The 27,167-nt window shown below is 41.1% G+C and overlaps 1 protein-coding gene across 13 annotated transcripts in view; it reads left to right on the forward strand.

The window, feature by feature from the left end:
- The window catches only part of KALRN (kalirin, RhoGEF kinase), a 515,157-nt gene that overhangs the window by 460,621 nt on the left and 27,369 nt on the right, over nucleotides 1-27,167 (forward strand). For 5 of the 13 annotated variants that reach the window (XM_017820865.1, XM_017820852.1, XM_017820853.1 and 2 more), the window contains 14 exons: nucleotides 1,134-1,264; nucleotides 4,923-4,989; nucleotides 6,162-6,265; nucleotides 8,668-8,737; nucleotides 9,300-9,386; nucleotides 10,170-10,262; nucleotides 11,332-11,382; nucleotides 11,718-11,795; nucleotides 12,699-12,884; nucleotides 16,067-16,238; nucleotides 20,569-20,807; nucleotides 21,681-21,928; nucleotides 25,123-25,246; nucleotides 26,612-26,671. In XM_017820865.1, the coding sequence (XP_017676354.1) occupies nucleotides 1,134-1,264; nucleotides 4,923-4,989; nucleotides 6,162-6,265; nucleotides 8,668-8,737; nucleotides 9,300-9,386; nucleotides 10,170-10,262; nucleotides 11,332-11,382; nucleotides 11,718-11,795; nucleotides 12,699-12,884; nucleotides 16,067-16,238; nucleotides 20,569-20,807; nucleotides 21,681-21,928; nucleotides 25,123-25,246; nucleotides 26,612-26,671 (1,710 nt within the window). Of the gene's footprint in view, nucleotides 1-1,133; nucleotides 1,265-4,922; nucleotides 4,990-6,161; nucleotides 6,266-8,667; nucleotides 8,738-9,299; nucleotides 9,387-10,169; nucleotides 10,263-11,331; nucleotides 11,383-11,717; nucleotides 11,796-12,698; nucleotides 12,885-16,066; nucleotides 16,239-20,568; nucleotides 20,808-21,680; nucleotides 21,929-22,796; nucleotides 22,881-24,059; nucleotides 25,062-25,122; nucleotides 25,247-25,416; nucleotides 26,715-27,167 lie in introns of those variants that run through there. The other 8 variants (XR_001875783.1, XR_001875782.1, XM_017820857.1 and 5 more) reach the window with 8 other exon arrangements.

Raw genomic sequence — 27,167 nt, forward strand, 5'->3', positions numbered from 1 at the left:
GATTCATGTGGCACTTTTAATCTACCTTGTCAACTCTTTCTTACAGGGACTGGAATAAGCAATAAAAATGCTTTGGAATTAATTTGTTCAAAAATTTCAGTGTCATACACTCTCCCTGTCTGATCCCATGTCTGTTGGGCAAGGAGTAAATCCTGTTTCATATCCTGGCTTCTCTTAAGTTTTCCCTAAGCAGTTCAAAATCTTAAAATCAAAGCTAAACCTTTTTCTACATGTTCCGGGACCTCTAAAAGTAGCTAAATGCTTTCTTTGAACAAGTTAAAAGCAGGATTATGATGGACCTACAAAGGTTCATTTCCTTACATATACTGGAACAGTGAGGAGAGAAAAAAACCAAACCAATCATTAAATTACTGCAACTCTGTGCAAGCAGTTTTATCTAGTGAATCATTTCAGAAGGTTTTGGTATTTTCTTGGTTTGACATATTGGTTCATGGAAAGACTCAGCATTCATAGCGTGCTTGATAAGGAGTGATGGGTGAAGGAGTTCTTTATGGGAAACCAAGAAAGATATTCCCAGAAAATTTACTCAAAATAGTTTTATTCCATCGAGGGACTAAAAAATTGAAAAGTATTTCATTAATCCAGTTAGACATATTTTTGGAGGTTGTTTTATTTTCTCTCCCCCGCATACAGTCTATTAGACCATTACAATTACTTTCCAGGGATTTGGGGGAAGCTTTAATTATTATGGAATGTTACTGTGTGTCCATCTTTCTGTTTCTTTTTGTGTATTACTTTACTACAAGAATCCCCATTCAGCTTTTGGCAGAGAATCTTTGACCACATGTAGCCTAACAATGGTCCTGATTGAGACATCAGGATATTTCCAGGTTGTTTTGAAATAATTTGGAAGAGTTTTCTTGGAGCTACTGGAATATCTTTTTCCACCTTCTAACAGAAGGACATTTTCTCTATTTTAAGGTTTTTTTGGGGGTGGTCCTACATCAACTTAAAATTAGTTTGGTTGTGTTTCACTAAGTCCTGCAGGAAAGTGTTGCTGAATACTCTGCTTGTTGCTGAATACTCTGTAGTGCTGATTGCAGAACTGACTCGAATAGTTATGCTGGAGTTCAAGGCCTATGCTTATTCTGTTTTCTTTGGGGTTTTTTTAGACCCTTGAAGGAGGATCTTACCGAGGAAGCTTAAAAGATGCCACTGGCTGCTTAAATGAAGGAATGACACCTTCAACGCCCCCCCGAAACCTTGAGGAGGAACAAAAAGCCAAAGCAATGAGAGGCAGAATGTAAGTTGTATTGCTGGTTCTTCTTTCCAAAATATGCACCCAAGGAGGACACAAAGCAGCACTGAAAAAGTGAATGAACATGGAACTGGGAGTAAAACTGTGTTCTGCTTGCTTCTAGTTTTTGTTGCATTTAAAAACACTTCATAAAAGCCATTCCACACAGGAAGTTCATCATCACTCTAAAATGTACAGCTTTTACCCCAGATAGCACATATCTAGTGCTGTAAAAGCCTCTGAACAGCTCAGCAAGTATTACTGAGATGTTTGCATTGGTAATTACTTCATTGCCAGTGGTGAAATCAGCTCTCAGAGGGGGAATATGTGATTGACCTTGTTAGCTACCTTCAAGGAATAGAATAGAGAATCCCACTAGGATTTTTTGAATGAGATAATATTTTTTTTTGCCTTAGTTATTAGCGAAGGAAGGGACAGGATTCAGATGCATTTTTGGTGCACCACTGAAGGGAAAGCTTCATTTGGGAAACCCTCATGTTCATGGTAATGGGAGAGAAAAGAAATGGTGACGGCTCATGAAAGTTATTTTTTAAAATTATCTGTACACTCCCTTAAATGTAAATAAAAAATAACTCCTGTCCCTTCAAAGCCTATAATGATTAAAGCATTTATTAAATGCATAGTTCAGCTGAAGAACACAGAGAATTGGAGAAACAGAATCAAGGATTATATGAAAGAGAGCTGAGGTAGCTGTTATCTTTGTATCACCTCTTGTTCTAACAACGGTAACTGCAGCGATCTAATCAAATGGTAGATTGGGGGGAAAAGTAACGTTCCATGCAGCTCTCATTGGAGTGTGGAAATGTGAGAGGTGGAGGAAGAGCAGCCCATTTGGGAAAGATACCAAGCAGGGAAGGAAACCAAGCTGGGGAGAACAAGGAGGCCGTTAAGAGTAGAAGAGGAAGTAGGAGCAGTGTCACAGGTCTGTGAAAGCCATCATTTGCTCCTGCAGATTGTTGTAGGAAGCCAGAGAAGTGATACAGTGAAGAACTGGAGCAACTCCCAGCAGCAGACAAGGACATGACACTCCTGGATGTATTTCTGAATGGGAGAAGTTTCCTGCTAGGCAGCTGTCAGCCTTCCTGCAGGGAACATCTCTGCCCATGAATGTCTCCTGAAAGTTCCTCAATATTACAGGTTCTGGACTTTCTCTAGCAGCAATTCATTAATTAGGTAACTGGCAGCAAACTGCAGGTTGCAGTTTTAGTGCAGAGACCTCTGGCACTGTCAGCATAGTTACAGGAACACAGGAACACTCTCTAGCGTGTGATGCTTCTGGCAGGGGAACTGGTAGCGTGTTATGTGTAATTAATTAGTAGCTGCCAGAATTCCAAACACCAGGATGTTTAGGAGCACCTGCTAGTGGCTTTCAGCACAAGACATCTGTCTCTGCTCCAGCTCCTTTGTGTCTGTGTTCTGTATCTCTGCAGCTTCCTAGGCTTAATTCCATAGTCATGTGAAGCAGCTGAGCTCCCAGCTCGAGCTGTGATCCCCTATTCCTTCACAGAACAGCAGCTGAACCCTTCCACAGGCATGGGCAGTAATGTCCTGTGGCCCTGGCAGCACACATGTGCCAGCAGCTGGCCCTGGTTTTAGGAAAATCCTATTCCATCAGGCTTAATTGCTGCATTTCTACAAGCGGTAAGACCATAGTCTTATTGAGTGTCATTGTTCAGTATGGATCGAATACAGAGTTACCAAAATATACAGATATTCAGATTTAATTAGAAGTGAGGAGGGTCTACCCTTGTTCCAGTTCGTGCCATTTTAAATACAGCTGTGTAGTCAATACCTGCTGGTGACCAGGGCACTTTGCAAGCAACTGCCTGCCCTTGCTCCGTGTTATTAGAGGAGAAGATGAGTGAACTTGAATTTTTGGCTGCATACATCTTAGAAACCTTAAATTTGGGAGTACCTCTAAGGTGCTGTGTCAGGTAGGCTTCAGAGAACGAATAGAGATGATCAAGATTGATTTTTCTGCTTGCTAGGAAGAGGGGAGCTGAGGGAATGCTGGTGCTGAGTTTAAGGCAAGAATTGGAGGTGCAGACCCTGGATCCTAATAGAGATGTAAACGTGCAAGTTTCATCTGTTCACCAGAAACCTGGTTGCTGCACTGATTTTTAATAAACACCCACCTGCCTGCATGACCTGCAGCATTAGGTACTGCAACCACCTGCTGCTTCACTTTTAGAGCAGAATTTGGCCAGATAACCTTGTAGGAAGGAAAGGTTCTCCCCATTCCCTCAGCAGCTCTCTGTGCTTGTGGGTAGCAATGCGAATGGAGGGTGGTGCAAGCTGAACAGCACCTCCCAGCACCCGTCCCCGGGCAGAGTGGATGTGGTGAGCCTTTCACAAGGGCACAGTGGGTCAGCCAGCGAGAGGGGGCTGTACAGCACACGCCTGCTCAGGCCACATGGTGCTGGGCTGTGAAAGAGCAGCCTGTTGCCTTTTGCCCCGCACGTGTTTGCTGCCCAGGCACACAACTTGGCAGGGCACTTCGGAGAGCACAGGCATCTGGTGTGGCCGCTGCCAGCCCTGCCTTCTGCCAAGGGGGATGGATTTCACTCTCAAACGAACAAGAAGCTGTTTGACCTTTTTCTGACACGTGTCCTAAGAATTGCCTCCGCTTTGTCTGAGCAACAGACACGTTGGGAGCGCAGCAGGAGCAGGATTTATTTTCTCAGTAACTTCTCCTAAGTCTCTCCTTGCAACACTATTCTGTTTTCTTTCTCCTCTAGGTATTTTAAACCAGCCTTTTATCTTAGCACTGTTTGCCCTCAGCCCTATCACTTCAAGTGGGTCAGTCTGCTGATTGATGTGGACATGAAAGCGCTCCTCTATCTAGTTAGCCTTGTTATGCTGTAGCAAACTTGAGCACAGATGGAGTTTATTTGTCATGTGCCAACTCTATGTATTGGCGTAATTGAGAGACAAACTGTCTGCAGCAAGCTGTAACTTTTTGAAATTGTCCTCGAAAGAACATGATGTGATTAGTCAGTTTGACTTACTTAGGAGGGACTTTTTTTAGCTTGCTGTTGTTTGCATGCATCAAGCCTTCATTAGATGACTCTCCTACATGGGATTATTAGCTCTGAAATCAGTATTAAAACATTCAACACCCACACATAGATTACCTAGTCTGAAAGATTAAGCTCTTAGTTATGACGGGAGAGGGGATTTGTTTTCCAAGTATTTGAAACTTCCGAATTAAAACTTAATTGATGACTCTTGGGCAAAGCCACAGGAACTGGGGCAAGAAATCCTCTCCTGCTTGCCACAAAATGGGTCAGGACATGTCTCCATTATTCTCAGGGGGGGTTGTGTAGGGCATGGAGGAGGGGAGGTCAGGGAGGGGTAGTTCAAAGTGCAGACAGCTGGTTGTGCTGCTGCTCTTGCACCATCCTGGGCTGTGGGGGCAAAGGGGGATAGGAGGAAAGAGTGGTTAAGAAAATTGTGACTATCCTGACCTGAAATGTGACATTTTTTTTAATTTACATTCCACTGAACTCTAAGTGAGTGACGAGTGACACGTTATGTTATGTGATCTGAGTGACTGTGGGGGTTTATGGTGAAGTCATATGTGGTAAGAGGAGCAAACATCAAGGAATGTTGTCAAATATGTGTGTGTTCTGTTTTAATATAGGTTTGTCTTAAATGAGCTGGTACAGACTGAAAAAGACTACGTCAAAGACTTGGGAACTGTTGTGGAGGTGAGCTGAAGCAAACCCTGCTATGCAAAATGTTTTCCCACTAAAAAGCACCATGCTGACAAGTGACAACAACAAAAATACAGCATGAGAAACAAACTGCTTTATTTTGCACTCTGCTTCCATGGTCCCCTTCTCATGTTGACAGAAACAAGGAGAAATGCCTTTGGAAACTATTTTTGTTTCCATCTAACAAACGTTGTATTTTAGGTTCAACTCCAGTGTGCAAAGATTTTTCTTGGCTACCCTGCTTATGACAAACTCTTTCTGCTGTAATGCAGCCTTGGGGGCAGTGGTGGGGAATTAACTTATGCTCCTACCACTTATTTTATGCTTTTTTTCCTGTCATATTGAGTAATGGTAACAGATACTTGAGTTTGCACCTGGGCTAATGTTCTGTGTCTGAGTACCTTTCTAGAAAGTGGGCTTGGATGTGTGCTGAGGTGCATGTGTGGACCGTGGATTATTGTTTTGAAAAAAAAAGCCTGAAAGAAACTAGAGTTTGGGGGGGGTGGTGGTGTTTCTGTTAAAAACCAGTCTTTCTTTTTTTTTTTTTTAAACTTCAACTTGTGAAGTTCCCTAGGGATCACCTGTCAGATCCAACTCACTCGCAGGGTCCATTTTTTTTCCCAGCAAGGACTCAGATCTGGAGGCATGTGATTCACTAGTGGCATTCACCAGTCCAAGGAGAATTGTCAGCCTATCTGATTTTCAAGAGGTTCCAAACTTGAAGACCTTTGTCTTATGTTCTTTTTATATCATGCACCACTGACAAACCTGACAGGGCTGCAGTGCTCCCAGGGCTTACAAATAAACTCTCAGGAGTTGTGAGAAATCCTGTTCATGTGACTCTTTAAACTTACTGCTTGGCTTTGTGCTCTCACAAAATACTCATGGTGATGAATGGAAGAACTCTGTACAAAGTTCTTCTTCCTCTTACTAGAGAAGCCAACAGCTTGATAAACTACTTTGTTTAACTTTTATCTTACATTTGCACTTGTCACTTCAATTACATCTAATAGTGGTTTGTGTAAGTATTGTAGATATTCTAAACAAATTCTTTAAAGTTTTATTTTAAGCAAACTGTGTAATTTGAAGTATCTAGTTGGGTTTCTGGTTTTAATTTGTACAAAAGATATTTTAAGCATGCCAATCACTGATCCTTAATCCTAAAGGGCTTCATGAAGAGGATGGAAGAAAAAGGAGTTTCTGAAGATATGAAAGGGAAAGACAAGATCGTATTTGGCAATATTCACCAGATCTATGACTGGCACAAAGAGTAAGTTTCTGGTTTAGTTCCTTTTTAAGCACCTTTCAAACCACTGTCCATAAAGGATTTGGCTATATGGTGTCTGTATGTCTAAGCTGCTTTTAATTGAACATCAGCAGGTCATTCAGGGCTGAACTTCCAAAGGACGTTGCCTGTCTTTAAATGGTCTCTGTTGGTTTGTAAGTGCTGCTTAATAATTTCACAAATCATGGCTACCTTGAATCCTGAGAACATGTTCTGATTCATGTGCTTTTAGCCACAGTTTCACTATACACTAAATCCTGATAGAGGGCTTTGTCTACCCAGCCAAAACTGGCACAACTGCATGATGCAAAGCATCAATCTTACATGAAATCATTTTTCCCAGTGAAAAAAAAAAAACAACTTTGGTGGACTATAGCTTTGCACTGCCTGGCTTCATGGGAGGATGTTTGTCATGCTGTCTCTGATCACAGATACAGCTTTATGCTGGTTCAAACACTATGCCAGGAGTGCTGGTCAGTGTGACAGAAATGCTGCACACAAGAGTCTGCTCTGTGTCAGAGCTGTGCTGCCAATGGCTCTGCCACTCCTTGCTGGGGAGCTGCAGCAAGAGGCTTCACTGGGATATACCACTGTGGTCCATCCACAGGTCCTGAGCTACGGCTCATAAGCATTCCCAACATGGCCCTCGGAGAGTTGCTGCTTGTGGGGTATTTGCTGAATCCTCAGAAAAGCTATTGAGGCTGCCATAAATGTGTTTTGTGGGTCACAGCTGTAGGCTCAATTCATCCTACTGATGTGCAGTAGCAGTGCTGGAAAGTCATGAACATCTTCACACGCAGCTGATTGGATCATGAAGGCTGACAGTACCAGTGGTGTTTGGCTAGAAGGGCGATAAAATGCAAATTCCTTCAAGATCCTTCTCACCTGAAATCTCTGACATGCTTTGGCCTAGTTGATGCTTTTGGCTCTGAGTTAGGAACTCCATTCCCTGAAAATCTTACTCATACAAGTAGATTTTGAAAAGCTGCTGGAAACACAAACCCTGGGCCATTTCCATTCATTTATGAACAATAATCTCTTGCTTATGGACAATATGATCATCATTTCAACTCTGCCACTCAGAAATACTCTACAGCTCCAACTAACTAGAATTTGAGCATGCATGGGCAGACTTGAGCAATGGACACTGGACTGGATCTTCCTTCAGCTCTGGACATTTCCCTCACTCACGAAGCACAGCATCCTTCTCGTCATGTGTCCCATAGGTGCTTATCTCATAGCCTGGGCCTGTCCTTGTGTTCTGACAGATGACCTTGTGAGCACAAACTAAGAAATGTCAGGAAAAGCTTCACCATATATTAAGTTGATTCCTGCAATGGAGTGTTTTTACCAGAGCCATTCCTTGTTTAGCTGTGATGGTAGGAGTTTTCTGTAACACATAGGAAAGGATTCCCTATTTTTAGTTCTGCATATCTGGGTCAAGAAGTCTATTTAAATGCAGATGAATGTAACATTTATAGAGGACTGAGTTATGGGAGCAGCTGTATCTAATGGTAGTAGCAATGGGGATTTTTAGTTGGGACAGATTTCCAATTTGCATCCTTTTTTTGTGGTTCTGGGATTTCTTGGGACCAGACCATTGCAGGCATGACCTCTTCCCAAATCTGGCTACTGTAGTAAATCCACAGAGATATTTGAGACAGAAATCCTGAAGTGAAAAAGAGTAAGTTCATGGATAGGGAGATTGTCAGGATTTGCCAGCCAGATAGAAGAATCTAGCAGTATTTCTGAAGTTTACTTTAGCTGATTTTATCTCACTTTTAGGCGTCCCAGTATATTCTTGATAAGGACATTTGTGCTGGAATGAATGACCTCCCCAAAGCTGCAGGCCCAGACAGAGATGGTGTTTATGAATTACATATTATGATTTATTATGAAATTAAAAACAGTGACAAACAGAACATACTGTAACTCCACCAGCAAAACATGTTGATGTGTTCATTCAAGTGGAAACTGCTGCGTCTCTTTCACATTGACCAGTACTCCAAATCTACTCATGCAACTGAGAACTCCTGATAAAGCTTCAGTTGAGTTTTCACAAGTATTTTGGTACATGGAAAAGTTTTACATTGGGAGTTCTCAGTGAAGGAAAGCAACTATTGTAATTAGTAATCGTCACTTTCTGAAAATTGAAACCACTGTAATAGTAAAGAAGAGCAGACAGTTTGCAAGAAAAGACCTCCACATTTCACAGCTCTCATATAAAGCTTTAGAAATCCCACCATTAAGGGCTGAAGCCAAGCTTACCTTTTCATTTATTATTGAATACTGTAGCTAAAATTGTACTGACATATCTGAAGGATGACTAGCTTGCTGCTGGGATGGCCTAAAGAAGTATTCTGAAATGTTGATGTCCTTTCTTTCAGCTTTTTCCTGGTTGAACTGGAAAAATGTCTTCAAGAACCTGACCGTTTAGCACAGCTTTTTATTAAGCATGTAAGTTTTATTTTGTTACCTATATCTAGTACAATTGTCATTTAGGGTGTGATGACTCTTTTCCAAAAACATCTGTTAATTTACTTTTACATGTCTAAACTTAATTTAAACATCAAGTAACCCTTTAGTTATGCATTTTCAAGTGTGCAGCTGAATTGCACTAAGGCATTAATTAATTGCCTTCTTGCAAACAACTTATTTTGGAGGCAAAATTGATGTGGCCAAGGACATCTGCCAAAATATAATTATGGCAGGTATTTGCCAACTGCTACAATTTACATATTCATGTGATATTAGCCAGAGCACAACTCTAGCAAATTTCAGACCTGCCACTGTGGGTATGACATCTCTCACTGGCTACCCCCATGGAACCTTCCCCTTGCTTAAGGTGAAGTCTAGAACAGAGCCAGTTACCGATTTTCTTTCCTACTTCAGCAAACTAAATCTTTGATTAAAAAAATAAGGAAGACCAAGCAGAACATCATAGCAATTCTCTGCCACCCTTCAATAACAGAACAGTAGCCAAAATCTCACCAGGCTGCTGTGCCTCTTACCTTCACAGGAGCGGCGATTGCACATGTATGTGGTATATTGCCAAAACAAGCCACGATCTGAATATATAGTAGCCGAGTATGAAACATACTTTGAGGTAAGCACGGCCCATTACACATTACTACTGCTTACAGCTGGGAGTCCTAGTCAAGGAGACTATTCTGTAACCCGTGGGGTTTGTCTAAAGCAAACTCTAGAAGATTTTAATACTGCTCATGCTGCTGAAGTCTCTGCCATAGGGAGAAAATGTTATTATTTAATTGATTTCAAATTCTCCTATTGTTAATTTCTAATAAATATTTAATGCAGTGCTGACTCTGTGTGGCCCTTATAGTGGCCCTGCACTAATTTCTATCCAAGTAAAATACGACTTTTTAATCAGTAGTCTGCAAACACGGGAGGAGGTAAAAGCTGTTGGAGTTGGGTGGTGCCTCTCATAAATTCCGATTAACTTTGTCTGTTTCAAAAAGTCTTTGAGACTAGACACATTTAGATAGTAATGTGAAAGAAGCTTGTTTAACAAGGGAAGGATGTTTCCTTTTACCCCAGGATGTGAAGCATGCCTTGCAGGACTTATTTGTGAGCTAATCCTGCTGCAGTAGAATGAGTGATCTTCAGACCTTGCAGTCCTGCTCAGTCAGCTCAGAGGGGGGAGGGATCCTGTGCTTTCCAACGCCTTCCAGCTCGGTCATGACTTTTACCCAGTCCTTGCCTAACTAAGATATGCCAGATTTTTAAATCCTCAGAAATTCCCCCTTGTAAACAAAAGATTAAGAACAGACCAATTTTCTGTGGAAATAAGTCTCTGCTGAGACATTTTATCGTGTTCTCTGTCTTACTCTGTGATTGTTTGCAATTGTTTTTAATCCTCAATTTGTAGGAGGTTCAACAGGAAATAAGCCAGCGGCTAACCATCAGTGACTTTCTGATCAAACCCATTCAAAGAATAACTAAATATCAGCTTCTTCTCAAGGTGAGTGGAAAGATCCAGTTTGGATTAAACTATAGTCTGCATGTTGCTTTAGATGCTGTTATTTTAAGTCAGCCTTAGACATAACTGAGGAATAAATTCATCACATTAAGAGAAAAGAGGAGTCTGCTCTCTGGGCATACAAAGACAGAGGCCCATGGAAAATGTCCAGAGGGCACGAAGGCCACATCTGTGCAAGTTGTTTGTAATTTAGGATAGTAAACAGATTTTATTTTTTTTTTTTTATTTTCTTTTGGGATTTTTTTATAGAAGAGTAAACTTCAAATAGGAATTTTCTTCCTCTGAAGTTTAAGAGCAAACTTTCAAATTTTTTTTAAATTGAAACAAAGATACACAAGTGTGTTAATAAAGTCTGTCTTTGGTGCTTTTAGTAAATGCTATATCCTCCATTTCTGAATAGCTCATTTCAAATTTCCCTAAGAAACTTATTTCCAGAATATTCTGATGTCTTAAAATTTGGGGAGCTCCACACAGTTTTTTTCTCAAGGAACCTGACCTCTCTGGGTTATACTGACTTATCCACAATGCCAATTACTCAGCATTTCTGAAAATTCATCCTGAGGGGTCTCAAGCTAATATCTAAAATCAGGCATGTCTGAACCCTACCCTGTAATCGCCAGCAGCACCGGAGCTCGCAGCTGGTTTCTTCTCTCTTTTGAACTAACCTCAAGCAGGCTGCCATCAGCCCACAGTTTGGTAATTGCACACTAGCAAAGAGACAGCAGCACGTTCCCCAAAATGCCAAAAGGAAAAGAAAAACCTTCATGTGTGTGTGGTCTTGTGGCTTAAGGCAGGGACCAAGTAAGCATTCCTAAGGGCTAATCCCAGCTTTGTCTTTTTTTATGTGATGTTTTCAACAATCATCCACACCCCTTTTCCATATCTTTAAAGTGGTTATGACATTCAGCAATCTCTGCAGATGGATTTATTAATATTAGCAAATTTTTTCTCAGAAAATGACATACTGAATATGCTTTTTTCCTTTTCAAACTGGCACCTTTTGTTCTCTCTTTCTGAAGTGCCTTAATGCAAACCTTTCTGCTTTCTCTAGGACTTCCTGAGGTACAGTGAAAAAGCTGGTCTGGAGTGCTCCGATATAGAGGTACGTTTTCATGTCCAGGACAATACTGCTAATGGCATTTTGTATGGAGGATTGAAAACCCCAGTATTCCCTTGACAATAGTTGAAGATCCTGCTGGTATTCTAAATGTGGTTTTTCTCTTCTTAAATCAGAATTAAAAAGTGACGGCACAGTCCTACGTTTTAGGTGCCCCATCCTCTTTTTAGACATTAGCACACATCTTCAGTGCATGAGGGCCTCACCATGAAAAACTGGCAGCAGCAATTGTGCTGCTATTGAACTTCATTATTTGACACTGGGCTTTTAGGAACCCCCTGATTCTCTTGTAATAATTCAACATCCTTTTTTCTCAACAGAAAGCAGTTGAATTAATGTGCCTTGTACCAAAACGTTGCAACGATATGATGAACCTGGGTCGCCTCCAAGGCTTTGAGGTATGTATTTGCATTCTGTTTATAATAATAACTAGGCAAGGAAAATTATTTTATCTTTCTATGATTGTCTCTACTCCAAGCTGTTTATTTAATGCTTTTTCTTCTCCAGTGCTGAGCTGCGTGTTTTGGTGAGGTTTCAGAGGTGAGGGAGTAATCTATCTCTCACTTTAAACTTGTGATAATCTATCTATTGTTTCTTCAAAATGTGAGGTCTGTAAAAGCTTCTGCAAGCTTTAATGAGACTTCTTATAGATATAGTCAGAGCAAAATAAGTGATGAACCAGCCTGCTCTGCCTATTCGTAAGGTCACCTGGCGTTAACACGTTAACAGCTCTGACTGACTTTGGCATCATCCAGGATGGGACTTTTTAGTTACAATCCCACAGGTTACAACTTGTGGTTTGCAATTAAGCCAGTGTAGGCTTTGGTGAGATGTCTTATCTCCAAAATGAAGTAAAATTTGTCTTACTGTCTTATGCACTGTAGCATTCCTACGAGCAGGTAGGTCCTGGTTTTTTGCACCTTCAGAAGTGTTGTGTCATTGACTGCTGGTTTAGGGGGTGATGGAGAGCTCATGACTAGAGAGAACAAGACACTACAGTTACCAACTACATAATGGGAACAATGTTTGAAATGAAGCATACAAAACAGTCTGCTTTGAGACCTCTTGCTTTTGGTTTTATATACACAATCAGTGGCAATGAGAGCAAAGAAAACTTATGTTATTTTTCTTAAACTGAGGTCACAATTTACTAGATTGCTGCTTTGATAACCTGGGGGGGATATGTCTCACACGAATGTGGTGCTGCCTGGAAAACTTGGACTGCATGGAATACAGCAGTTCATCTTGTGGGACCATGGTGGGTCAGGGTTTGTAATGGTGGTGCCTTGTCTGCTTCTCAGGGCAAACTGACAGCTCAAGGCAAGCTGCTGCAGCAGGACACCTTCTACGTGACAGAGCAGGACTCCGGAGTTCAGTCTCGGCCGAAGGAGCGCAGGGTGTTTCTCTTTGAGCAAATAGTTATCTTCAGTGAACTCCTTAGAAAAGGATCTCTAACGCCAGGCTACATGTTCAAGAAAAGCATAAAGGTAAGACATGGAGAGGGAGAGGCATGTTCTGTTTGATAGTCCTATAAAGAAATGTTTCCAATTTTCTGTGCTATGAGACTGGTTCATCCTGTTGTATGTGAACAGCAGTGTGCAGGAAACATTTGCATCCTTTCAGTGGATCAGAAGCCATTTAAGACTGTCTCTAAATAAACCACTGGGTGTCTAAATTTACTGGGTAATTTTTACAAGGAACACAGCCAGGGCAGGTCCTGTGTCATTCATAGCTCTGAGTTAGCAAATATTGCTACAGAGCCTGCAGTAGTCAAAGGAAGTATGCAATAATCACTTTTAAGCATGATCATAAAAGGTAGAGGAAGGTAGAGTATCAAAAAAAGTCATCTTAGACCAAACTGTAAGTCGATACTAAACCTTTATATGACATTACTGCAAATACTCTTCCCTAATTCAGAGGAGGGCTGTTAGTTCAAATGTGAATGTTGCATGAACGCTTCAAAAATAAACAAAGCCACACAGTTCTCAAAATGCAGCTATGAGGAATTATACAACCAGCTAAACTATAAAGAAAGCTGTAAGAAATTAATTTTGGTTTTAAATAATCTGTCCAGATTATGGGGATGGGACTAAAAGTAAAAACTGAAAGTGACCAGGAAAAATACTTTTTTGTTTCCTTGTTTGTTTAAGGGGTTTTATGTTTGTTAAACAAATGCAAAGTTAACCTCTGAAATGGTAAGTGAAGGTGAATGCTGCACATCTCCTGGTAGAACAGCCATTGCTGTGCCTGCAGAAAGAACAAAATCACTGGTTCATTTGAATTTCTTGATCATTCGAAGCTGAGAAACCAGTCTGGGATTGATTTGCTTTTCAGAGATACAGGTTAAAAGAGATGTGAGAGAATTCGCCCACACAATCTCAGATTGTGTTTGCTGTAAATTTTAAATGGTACATTAATATGAAATAGAAAAGAACAATATCAGGTGAAATAATGCATATTAACCATGTATAGCTAAACAAATCTATGATAAACAGCATATTTACTGAAATGAGGACATCATCTTGGCTGACAGAAGCTGCAGCATTTATTGAAAAGCCTACATCCATTTGCAAGTCAGTGTATTTTATAGTTTCCAACCAAATAACAGGCTATAAAGAAAAAACCTAAAACATACAAATAAACAATCATCTTGATTTAGATGATTTGCTTTGATTTTATCTTTTTGCTGATTTAAATCATTATTAAAGTTGGAGATGGAAATAGCATGAATCATTTTTACTTCAGTTTATTGTATGTATAACAATGAGGCTTTTATCTGCAGGAAACAATTCCTGAATTGTATATTGTAGATAAAGAGAGAAAAATAAATCTCTCCTAATGTCAATAAAATTAGCTTGCCCCGAGGGTATGAGTCGCTTTTCTAGTTAAACAGCCTACGAAAGGAATGCTGTTCCCACTGTCTGAGTTTAAAATTTTTTGTGTGATAATTTTCCAGTCCCTTTTCTTTCATTTGGCAAAACAGCTCATTCTCCTGTTGAGTGCCTACAGCAAGTGTGGGATCCCCAGTGGCTCCATGTGCATCTCCCCCACCACAGTGTGGAGTCCATGTGCTGGCAGCTCTCACACCTCTCACACTCTTGACTACCAGCCCATATTTCAGCTTCACGTTGCTTTTGCATTTCTCTTGTGCTTTCCCACAGAGATGAGCTGTGCCTCACAGTGCAGCAGGACCATTCCCTATAGCAGGATCATTCCCTGCCTCTCTGGGCTGTGGGCATCCTCACCTCACAGTGGAGCCGCCACCTGAGACAGCACCATAGATCCCACTTCCTTCCTCTGTGTCACAGCCACTGCTGAGCACTGAGGTCTCTCTGTTAGAGTAAAAAGTACATATGACTTCAAATGCAGCTGTTCTGGTCTGTCAGGGACATGAGGCTCCCAAATATTGTTCTCCAAGGTCTGTCACACTCAAACTGTGACAGAAGCTTCAGCATGATGTCCTACATTAGCTAAGAACCCTTTTTTATGCAGTGAGGTAATTAGTGTTGAAAAATGGCAAATCCCTTCTGAGATACTTCTCAGTTGGGTACCTTTCAGACTCTCAAAATACCTAAGTGGGAGCTTTGGCAAATGCATCTCCCTGAGACACAAATAGGGGGTTTGAGGCTCTGACCTACACGTCCTTTTCCTGGAGTCTTAACAGGATTGACTTGCTTGCTTTGGCTATCAATCAGAGGAGGAAGAGCTCAGACCGAAAGGAATACCACTGTCCAGGCTCACTGTCTGTCCCTTTCCTTGTCCCCATGTCAGGGGAGTTTCTGCATGTCTTTCTAACTTGACAGGGATCCCCTGAACCGAAGGAAGAGGCTAATTCCATCTTGCAGTTTGAATGCTAGGCAGAATTCCCGTGTGAAGTGGATCTCTCCATATCTTGACAGATACTTAGAGCAGTTGGAGATAGACTTCTAGAGGAATGTTACTGCCTTAGTCTTCAGAGCTGTCTGCTTTTGACATGAAGACTCTCCCTCTTTTTTTTTTTTTGAGAGGCTATGCCAACCTATTCTTGTTTAGTATCCAGAGTATCTCAGAAAAAGCTAAAGTTACAAGTACACTTAAAACAGAAGCCTCACAAGGACAGAACAGCAGCCAAAATTACCATCCATATGATTTCCAGACTACAGTGAAGTGAAATGATTGCACACAGGTGACTTTAATCTGCAAGAAATAAGATCTGTTGGAGCATCAGGGGAAAATTTATCTTTTTTTTTTATATCTGTGCACAGTCCATTCCATTTTTAAAATACTCTAATGACTGAGATTTTCTTATCAAAGGATAAGAGATGTAAACATTTATTTAAATTGGAGGAATGATAGACTTTATTACCATATTAATAGGAACATTTTTTTCTCTATTTATGTGTTACAGTAAACTTTTAGCACATCAGTCAGATCTATGTTACCTTAAAATAGAAGCTGTAAATCAAGACAAGGGAGGTGGATGTCTGGTACATCTATCAGAGCTTTATTAAGCATCTTATTTAAGATTTAGATTTATCTGGGTAAATCTATATGAGGCAAATTCTACTGATTATGATCTGACAGTTTGTCATTGGACTCAGTTATTTTCAGGAACATTTCACAACAGTTTTGATTCTTGGGTAACGTTAACTCATGCTCCATGTAACATGCTTACCTTGACTTGTTTCAGATGAACTACCTTATGATTGAAGAAAATGTGGACAATGATCCCTGCAAGTTTGCTCTAATGAGCCGGGAAACATCAGAGAGAGTAATCTTACAGGCAGCTAATCCAGAAATTCAACAAGCTTGGGTACAGGACATCAACCAGGTCCTGGACACACAAAGAGATTTCCTAAATGGTACGTACATGATCTTTGCTCTGTTTCCCAAACCATGACACTGAATGGGATTTAGAATCTTTTTGTCTTCGTTTCCTCTTTGAGAAAAACATTCAGCGATTTCTTTTCATAACGAAAATTCCCAAGGAGAAAAGTCCAGCCCAGTCTGCCTGTCATTAAACATTGTGTCAAGTGATATCCGCAGAGTAAATGGGAAAGACTCATAATTTACAGCTGTTCTTTGAAAAGAGGCCACCTCAATGCTACTATACAGAGATCTCTGTCCTGTATGCCAGGACTGCCTGGTGGGAAGATGAAAATGGCAGAAGGGACAGGCAAGTCTGATCTGAACTGCTGTGTGGCCCTGGAGCCCGCCCTGAGAAGCTGCTGGAGCCCCATTAAAGACGACAGGTCATTCTGGCCTGGCTTTATTAGCAGCATCTCGTGGACTGTTTTTGGCAGCTCCCTCCTTAAATAGGGGCTGGGTCCCTGTGCAGTTGCCCTGAATGTATCAGTCAGGATCATGTTCAGGTCTCAGGTCCCTCTGCGGGTGGTATTTTTGTGCAAGATCCTTTAAAAATGCTGGGGTTTGCAGGGCTGTGTCCTCTGGTGCCTTCCATCCTACAGGGAGATTTTAAATCTGATCCCAACCTAAGACCTTGTTGAAGCCAGGTTGCCATTTTATCTACACAGTATCTCCCACTTACTCAGAGCAAGGTTCATCCTCAAGAACCTTCTACTGAACATCACCATGTGCTACAAGCTGAGGATGTGAGGTGGGATGAAGGCTGCCTCACCACCCATCCCCTTACAGGTCCCACCTCTACAGGGGAACAGCTGCTTTTAATTAAACAAACAAACAAAAAAAAAAACAAAAGAGAGGACAAGGAAACAAGGGCAAGGGCTTGTTTCTCCTAGAAACCATGAGAGCTGTACATGAACAGGGGCCTTTCCAAAGTGTCAGCTTTGCTTTAGGAATAGATTCGGGGTGGTTTGAAATAGTAGTTCAAATTCAAGCTATGTTGCCCAAAAAAACCAGACAAACACACACGATCAATGGAAGTGTGTATTTTGAAAATACAGAGGAATTGAATTCAGTTAACAGTTTTAGCTTCTTCCTGCTCATGAATGGATGAGGGAAAGAGAAGGAAACAGGACTAGAGGAAGAATCTAAAAATAGTATCTCTCTTGTTTGTTTGGAAGCAACAAAGTTGAAAGCAACAAAGTCCAAAATTGCTTTGCACTATTCATTTCAAAACAGCTTTTTTTTTAATGCAGCTTATATTAAAGTTCTGTATTTAATAACTTAAAACATGTCCAATAATGAAACTTGTTTGCTTGAATCAAAATGTGCTGACTTGGCACAATCTGTTAGATGTTTTGGGTTTTGGGTTTTGGTGTTCAATTTTGTTCAATTTTTGTTGCAAAACTGGAAAAGGCTCTTGCAGCTCACATCAAAGCAAAAGTTCCCTTTTCTTCAACGTGTAGGTTTTTAAAATTTTAAATCAGCTTAATTTTACTTTTGAGAAGTTAACTGGAAAGGGGTTACATGCAAAAATTGTTTGTGATAGTTCAGAAACTACTGCTGGGCTGAGAAGGGCAATGGTGTTTCAGCCATGATGCCACCACTTGGTATTGGGTTTTCATGACTTGGAATAGAGAGGGGCTCAAACAAAAACTGTAAAATGATTCCTTAAATATACTGGTGGAATGAGCAGTCTTAAGTTCTCCAGTTTGACCAGTGGGTATCAAAACCTGGATGGTTTTGTTGCAGTGCAGTTGGCTTTAAATGAGGAATTATTGGAATAGAAATAAGCTCCACTAATACTTAGCTACAGACTTTTTTTAAAAAAACCTTGTGAGAACTCCAGAGGCACTGATGCAGGCGTTTTCTGTTCCTTCCACATCTTTATTGCTTGTTTTTTTTATTTTTGATATATTCGTTCTTATCCTTCCAGGACTTACTGCCCTGTGAGACCCTTTTTCTACTGAAGCATCTTCATATACCCTATTTAGCCCATCTTCTGTGAGACCAGCAAACAATTTGATGGGATAGGAACACAATCATCACTATCTTTGAAGCTAAAAGTAAAAATAGATTTATATTAAAATGCAAGCTTAAGGATTTACCTTAAAGCTATAAATAAATCCAAGAAAATTATATTGTATCCAGTAGAGCCTGTCCAGTCCAGAACATTTTAAGTGGCTTTTAGAATGTAATCTTATTGAGGCTGACTAATCTTTAAATACGTTCTTTAGCTTTGCATTTCATTAAAGCAGATGTTTTCTGTCTTTAAAATCATACTAAATCCACGCTGAGCCTGTGCTGTGTAAACTTAATAACAAAATATTCCCTGTGAGTTCTTGCTCAAACTGTCTCTTGATTTTCTCTCTTCAGTAGGGAAGCCCTAAAGAGTACAGGGCTACGTTCAAAGCATCCACAGTTCACAAATGTAAAACTTAGTACAATTACACTGTAATATTCAAATTTTTCATATTTTTCCTTGAAAAAGCAAAAGCTGCTAAGCTTGAGAAACAGGCTGTGCACCAAAAGACTGGTTAGTGTGACTGTTCTTTCATTTTGCTTTAAGAATCAAACTGTAAAGAAAATACATCACTGATGGATATATTTCATAAGGAAAATGCCATTCATCTGTACCTTTTTTTAAATCATGTTTTGAGGGGCAAGTTGAGAGAGAAAGAGAAAATGCAAGTACCTACACACTGATTTTGCCAGAAGCTTCTGAGAATACTAACAGATGTTTGACAGGAGGCTGGAAGCCAGGCATGACCGTGATAGTTAATGGTGGAATTAGTATCACAAGTGGACACTCAACTAAATACCTTTTAAAAGCACTGAGTAGAATAGACTGTTTCAAGATAGATTGATAAATATTCATTCACATCTTACTGCTAAAGACCTTGCAGCTGAATCTGCTGTGTACAATAGGAAAATGTCACTGTCAAAGTCATTGTCAAAGTTCTCCCCAACCTTCCTTGCCCTATGTGACTGATCTGCAGCAGGACCAAACCATTTCCAGCTGCAGCTGAAGTAAGCAAGTGAAACTGGCAGTAACTGTGGCATAAATACAATCTGCTTTTGTAACAAGGGTCACCACGCAGGTTTTGGAGCCGGTTAATCTTCCAGATTGCTACAGATCTATGTTTGTGTCCTTTTGAAGAAAATGGTGATCTGGCGTCCTCCTTGATTTTTTTTTTCTTTTGTTCTTTAGTATGAAGTGATTTCTTTTTGGAGTTGTTCTGCCTTTCTCTGGAAGGAGAATGCTAGAGAGTACCCTGTGTGGTGCTGAGCCTTTCTGTTTTTCTTTACTTTTACTCTTGTTGGGAAAGACATTCCTTCTGTTGTGGTTCCTTGGTGGGGCTGATGCTGTGACATTATGTCCTCTGTCTGCCTCTTGCTAGACTAGTCTCTCTGCATTCCAGTAGGTTTAGTCTGGTGCATGTACACAGTATTAATTGACTATAAATCATCCATTAAAGCCACGTGACATGCAAGAAACCAAACCCAAAGGTCTGGGGATGGTAGTCTGAGCCCAGAAAATCTGTTCCTTTCCCATTCATTGTGAGTTCCAACCCTGATCCCTTCTCCTCCAAACATAACAAATTATTTATTTTTTTACAATCTGGAATTTTTTTCCTTCCCTTTTCCAGTGTAAGCTCTCTTCATGACTGTGAAACATGCACTCTCACAAGCAGACTTTTTTTTTTAAAGGCTTATGAAGCTGTTTAGTATTGCCTGTTGGGTGTTTTCTGGAGAGGCCTGGACTTCTGGGGTTGATGTCTTAGAGCCATCTATACTTTCTCACTTGCTGGTCAGTTACAGCAGTTTCCTTGAACCAAAGCAGTTAATGTAAAAAGCACACTGAAAGCCAAGTGCCAGTGCATCATGTATAAAGAGTATTTAGTCGTCGCACTTTTGGGAATACGCAAATGAGACTTAGGGATCTTGGCCTGTATTTTCTGATGTTAGCAAAATTCACTGTAAATGTACTATGCATCTCTTATTCAGGCTTTCATTTATTTTGACTAGGGGATGTGATTAATTTGTATGATTTCAAAGAACATGAATGCAGACATATATTTTAGCCCACTGTGTTGGTTGGAGAAGCCGTTCTTTGCAGTAGCTGTGTTCAGTTCATGCACAGCACGGTGTAACATGCTTGTGTCCTGTCTGGCCATGAATGCACCGTGTGCTTTCATGGGTGGCATCTCCTGTTGCTGTTTAGTTTGCAGCTTACGTGTCTGTTCTGTTTGAATCACTCCACACACCCCCTGCAGCCCTTTGCAAGGCCATGGAAGGCGTGTGGCTAATCCTTGTCCTCCCTTGCAGCGCTGCAGTCGCCCATAGAGTACCAACGCAAAGAGATCAGCTCAGCGGTGCTGAGGCCCCAGGCCGGGAGGGCCCCTCAGCCCAACAGCAGACCCCATTCCTCTATCCCAGTGGGGTCTGAGAAGCCTTTGAAGGCTACAAGCCGTAACCCATCTCTCCCACCCCTGAAGATATCTACCTCCAACGGCAGCACAGGGTATGAACACTCACAGCCTGGAGACAAGTATGAACAAAGCAAGGTACTGAGCTCATCTGATAAAACATGATCTCATAGCCCATTTCTTATGCCATAGACGATCTGTGAGGTTAGCTCTATCAGCTAACCAGGTCGACAGGAATCAACGTACTGAAGCAATGGTGGAAAATGGGATTTGGGATTAAACAGAGACTGCCATCTAGATGGATGGCATGTCAGCTGGGAAATGGATACAAGAGCCTGACCCTGGAGCACCGAGCCCAGTGTTTTTCAGGGCACTGTGCTTGCAGATCTGGTGAACTAGATATCCATTTGCAGTACTGGCAGCAGCAATGTTCAGGCTTCTCTTAACATCCATTAACCACCCATTCCTGAAGAGGTCTACTCTGCTGGTATTCGAAGAGTTTAGACCTTTTGCCACGTAACATCTCTCAAGGTGCAAGCTGAAAGTCATAATTCGGGTGCACGTGCATTGCACACAAACCACCAAAGAGTCAGTAGCCACCAGCAGTGTTTCAACTCTGCTGCTGACTGAGGTTGGCCAAAGCCACTTTCAATATGACCTATATATAAATGCGAGTATTCATTCAGCTTCTAACGTTGAGCCTTCATTGGTCTTTCCCCCACTTTGGCTCAGCACAGACAGTTCATCTGTAACACCCAACAAACAAGAACGCACAGGGGCACCGTCGCTAGCAGCTGTGAAATCTGATGTGAAATAGGAGATTGGTTTTTATCACATCATTGCTACCTTTTAGAGTCTTAAAATCCTTTTCTGCCAATGTGAACTTCAAGTGTTTTGTATCTTTTTCCCTGGTACGGTTCGGTTGGAAATAAAGTATCGGGATTGCTGCTGAGAAAAACAGGTTCCTTAGTGCCGCCCGCTCACCGGTTTCTGTTGTGTCCATTTTCACAGCCTGATTTGGGAGGGTGCAATGGGACCTCTTCCATGGTGGTGATTAAAGATTACTATGCACTGAAGGAGGATGAGATCTGTGTGAATCAGGGACAGGTGGTTCAGATTCTTGCTATCAACCAGCAGAACATGTTCCTGGTGTACCAGCCTGCAAACGACCACTCTCCGGCCGCTGAAGGATGGATCCCTGGCAATATCTTGGCTCCCCTCACTAAATCCACCACAGATAATAGCGACGGAAGCATCAAGTAAGTGCCGTGTTGGCTTCGCTGGGAGCACTGTGTGGATTTTTTGAGGAAAAAAAATAATAAATAAAAATAAACCCAAATGGTAGGGCATTCCTGCTGATTTTAATCTACAGTGCCATTGGAACAAGCTGGTCAATCCGCAGCGTCGGGCAGCCATGGTGGATAGCTCGGGTTTTGCTTATTTTCATTTTGTGGGGGTTTGTTTATACTTTGGAGAGAAATAAAACCATAGACGGTTAAAGATATGCTTTACGTTACACCATTTTACACCGACATGGACCTGCTTGGACTGGACTTATATTTATGTTGTATTAAGTTACTAATCTATATATTGGTTATAACAGCATCTAGCAAAAAAAAAAACACGCAAAAAAATCCAGGCCCCGTGTTGGACTGAGGTTTGCTTCTCAAGGAGGAGAGATTTTGTTGTCTATGGCAATTTCCTTGTACAGCTTGTATCTTTTTTTTTAATTTTGTTTTGATTTGTTTTATTTTTTTTCTGTTTGCAGTAACTTTTGTAATATACTTTTTGGTTTGCAAGTCCCCCATCCAAGTACATTCCTGTATAAAGTATTTTGCACTATTTAAAAAAAAAAGGAAAGAAACAAACTCATATTGATGAAGTCAGGTTGTGCAATATAATGGATAGTCGCAATGTTCATCATTGTACCTGTAATGTAACTAATTTTAAATGTACTATTTTAAATATGTAAAATAAATTTTCACCATGAGCATGTTTTAATGAGGTAAAAGAACTAGTTTGACCCTTTTTTTTGGTTTTGTTTTGTTTTTTTTTAATTTTGTTTATAATATTTTGTTGCTTATTTAACAAATGTGTGGATATATATTTTTCTTTTCTGATTTTTAGAACTTTGTCAGTCTGAAATGACTAATGCAAGAAAGTGGTTTTTTGGTATTAAATACAGAAGGTACAACCCTCTTTTCAGTAATACCTGTTGATTTCTTTTAACATCTAAAATGACTAGATGGTAATGCATGATGTATGCTACAAATTGTGTTACCTTACACAAGTACCTCAAGGCGCAGAATTGAACACGAGGAAAGATTTTGTGACAGATTCTCTAAAAATAATAACTTGATCTCTGCTGCCCTTTCAGTTAAGAGAAATTGTGACTTTACCTGTCAGTCAGTAATGAATGCTACCTGGAATTGCATGTTAAGCCAAAGGAATTGCTTAGCACGTCTCTTGCACATCCGCCACGGCCTTTCCTGGGTTCCTCTCTAACCACAGTATGCAACCACATGCCCTTAGATTCATCCACTGTACCAGACTCCTGGTGAAGACTGATTTCATGGCAGCTGTACAGTAAAATTCTGCATCAAATTCTGTAGTCAGATGAATTGTGGCCAGAAATGTGTAACAAAATTGGAAGATACATACATTGCACTTCTCTCTTTCTTACTGCAGTGAGATTTAAAGTCTTAAATAATTTTTTCAGACTCAAACAGCTAAAAACAATCCTGAAAACAAAATCAGACTTGAATAATAGGAAACCTATGGGTAAAAAACAACCTGGAATTGGTGTTATCTTCAACCCTATCTAGTCTGCCAGATCATATTGACTAATTAGTTTAAGTAATAAAATTGTTTCTTAACAAATACTGTACACAAAATACATAGTAATCCAGTAGTGTTGTCACCATGTATTATTCATCGACAGGTCAAGGAGTCCATCAGCCACATCCTTGACTCTTACTGTGTCTTAAAGGAAAATGTAACTGTCCTGAAGTGTTGGATAACTTCCCCTGCTCTGCACATCTCATTTGGACCTTCTCCAGAACCGCCCAAATACCAGTCAGCACTAACTGTCTGGCTGAGACTTGCAGGGTGCTCTGGTGCTCCTTGTGCTCAGGCCTGACTGCCTGTGCCAACCATGTGCACTGGAGACACTGATCCTGGTGGCAAAAAAAGTCGACATGACCCAGTTTTGCGGCAGCGGCAGCATTTGCTTTTTGTTTAATAGAGCTATTGTACAGCTCCCATCAGGTGCTGAAGTATAACCAGAAAACACTTAGGAATCAGACTCAGTGTCCTTGGGGGAGCGTCGGCTGTGTGGGGCATCCTTTGAGTCCTACCTTGCTAACATACTGCGTTTTATTGGCATCGCAGGTGATCCTTGGATTACATGCAACTTGCTTTGTAAAATGTGTCAAGGTACTGTAGACGTGACATGTGCCAAACATTGGGCTTAAACATGCAAATCAAATTTGCATGACTTGAAGGTGGGCAGATGCTTTGAACCTGGTTCCCAGCTCATCACCCTGCTGTTTTGAGAGCTTTATGTTTTAGACAACATACCCCTTCCCAAATTCCCCCCCAACCTGTCCACTATTTAAACCAAATGAAATCCATATCCAGAACTGGTTTGTTTTTTTCTTAATTTTTTATGTCTGCTTTGATATGCAATTTCTGTTGTCAACACAGCATTGCTCTTACAAAGGGTGACATGGTCTTTTATTGTTCTTTTCCAAGAATAAGGTCATAGGAACAGTAATAAGGAGTGAAAAATGTACTGGAAATGGTGCCTGCTGTGATGCTAGCCAAAACCCATGGGCTGACTGATGTCCTCTCCAACTGGATTGGCAAAATCAGATGGGAAATTCTTGGTCTTGAGAGGCACAGAACACGTCATTCTAGGAAATGACTTGGAAAGTTAATGATGCAGCTCCTATTTATTGAGCTATTTGTGTTCTGAGCAACATGTACCAAGCAACACCTTGAATTTCTTAAATTTTTTTATGTGCTGTACTGAGTAATCTATTAAGACCATTCTTAAGTATTTATATTTGTTTCACTGCTTTTAACCAACAAGACTGAGGACCAGATTGGTCTTTTAACTGTAGCAAAATTGAAATAAATTTCTATTTGTGGCAATGCAAGACAAAGTCCCTGATACTAGATGACCAAGTTCTAGTTGCCTATGCTTCCATCATGGACATTTTTTTCCTGCTCCATGCATATGAACAGCAACTGTGGCACAACATCTGCTTTGCAGAACTCTTTGGTTTTTAACTTCAACTCTCATTGCTGAGATTAAGACAGGCATATTGCTGGGGGCTTTCACCTTCTAGGGAATTGCAGTAATTGCAAATGTGGATGCTGGTTCCCCTTTCCAAATCCTTCCTTCCTTCTATGATTTGCCATTTGATTGCTGCGTTTTTTGGTACAACAGGAAGTCATGTTCATGGCATACCCTGCGCATGAGAAAGCGGGCGGAAAAGGAGAGCAGTGGCAAAAATGAAGCCAATGGGCCACGTAAATCCAAGGATATTCTGGGAAACAAAGTCTCTGTTAAAGTGAGTAAGGCCATCTGAAAACTCTGTGCTGCTCTCCTGCTTCCCATCCTTTCCACCCCCTATAGTACCCTCTCCTGAGAGAGGGAGGGGGCGGCAATTTTGAGTTTGGGTTTTGGTTTTTTTTTCAACTTTAGTTACCTCTTTTTTTTTTTTTTTTCCTTTTTTTGTAGTATCCATTTTAGCAGGATTTTTGCATGCAAGATAAAATGCAGCCTTTGTTTTTTGTTTTCTTTTTCCTGGCATCCCACATGCAAGTAAGTAATCTTCATTAAAAAAACCCAACTATATACGTGGTTAAATAGCTTAAAATTGGGACATTAGTGATTTACTGACCTCTAATCTAGCCCAATCTGCAGCTCCATCAGAGCAGCAGCAGCAGTGAGAAAGCCACTGGATAAACCAATGGCCTTGCTGAAGTTGATGAGTTTTCTTTAGGCCAATATTTTACCACATCTCAAGATAAGGGGTTCCCAACCTTGAGATGCTTAAGGTTTTTGGTCCAAGGAGATGGTCTGAATGACCTTTTTCTTTCCATGTTAAACAGACAGGGCAGAGATGCTGACTCTGTCTTGCCAGGAGAGGGTCTCGTGTGTGTCTGTTCGTGTGTGTGTGTGTATGTGTGTCTGCGTCTCTCTCTCTCTCTCTCTCTCTGAGATCTCCCAGTAAGGAAAAGGTTGAGAACTGTGGGGTTAAGCTCCATCTTCTGCTCTGGGTGCCTGACTACTGTGCTCCAACTCAGAGGATCCATCCCTATATACCGACCATGAGGCCTGCTCAGGACTCATCTGGGGCTTTCCCCCCAGAGGGAAACAGAGGCAAGCAAACACTTGTTGTGATTTTGACACAACCAAAGCCCAGCCTTGATTCAGGAAAGCACTTGAGCATGTCCTTCGGATCCACCTCTCTCCAGAAGAACCCATGATTAAGTGTTTTCCTTTGCAGAGGCTTTCAGTCTTCCAAGCCTAGTGAAATAGCCCTGGCATGTGCAAAGGGAGGAACCTGCCACTGCAACCCAGGTGCCCTCACACCCACCGTGCAGCCGCCCTGCAGCGCCGAGGAAGGACTGGGCCCTTGGGAAGCAGTTGCTCCAGCATGGTGGCACAGTTCTTCTTCCTCTTGCTTCCTCCTTGTTTTTACTACCTGAACAAATTGCAGAATCACTGCTGCTTCTTTGGCAAACGCATGTCTTTGCCCTTGCTTCCCTTGTTTTGTTGTCAGTTTGTTTTTAGTTTGTTTTTTTTTAGGAGCATTTTCTCTACTGTTACCCATTTCCATGCTGCTCACAACTGTGCTGCTCTGCCCTGACTAACCAATCTCTTTTCTAATCTCTTGTTCTCTTTCTTCCTCTTCATGCTGCCAAACAAGGAGACAAACAGCTCAGAGGAATCAGAGTGTGATGACCTTGACCCCAATACTAGCATGGAGGTAGAGACAATCATCCTTGTGATTATTTTTTTCCCAAGAAAATTTTCCGTTTTGAAATGCCTTTGCTGAAAGGGGAGCTGGTGGGTCTGTATCACTTGCAGACGTGTGCCAATTCAGTGTGAGTCACACAAAGCGACGATTCTGGGTTTGCCAAGGGCTGGAGTTTGGGCTGCCTTTGTGGTGGGAGCAGTGGAGGAAGCTGAGGAACAAGCTCCTGCTGAGCTAGAGGCTCGTGTAGTCACCTTCAATCACTGTTTCCCACCTGGTACCTCATTCCAACAATAATGCATGTGTGTCAACTCTGATAAACATAGCAGCTTTTTATGTTAAAAACAACCCTTGCCCTGGCTGAGCTGCTGGTCAGGCCTCTGTTATAAGTCACTGGAGCAAATGTTGTTGTACCACAACCAGCGCTTTAAACTATCTAGAAAATCAGAAAAGACAATGTCTCCTTTTTCTTCTAAAAGAGTGGGAAATTGCATTTCTGTCAGAGTAC

The sequence above is a fragment of the Lepidothrix coronata genome, unplaced genomic scaffold (assembly GCF_001604755.1).
Source record: "Lepidothrix coronata isolate B3197 unplaced genomic scaffold, Lepidothrix_coronata-1.0 Scaffold86, whole genome shotgun sequence".
NCBI lineage: Eukaryota > Metazoa > Chordata > Aves > Passeriformes > Pipridae > Lepidothrix > Lepidothrix coronata.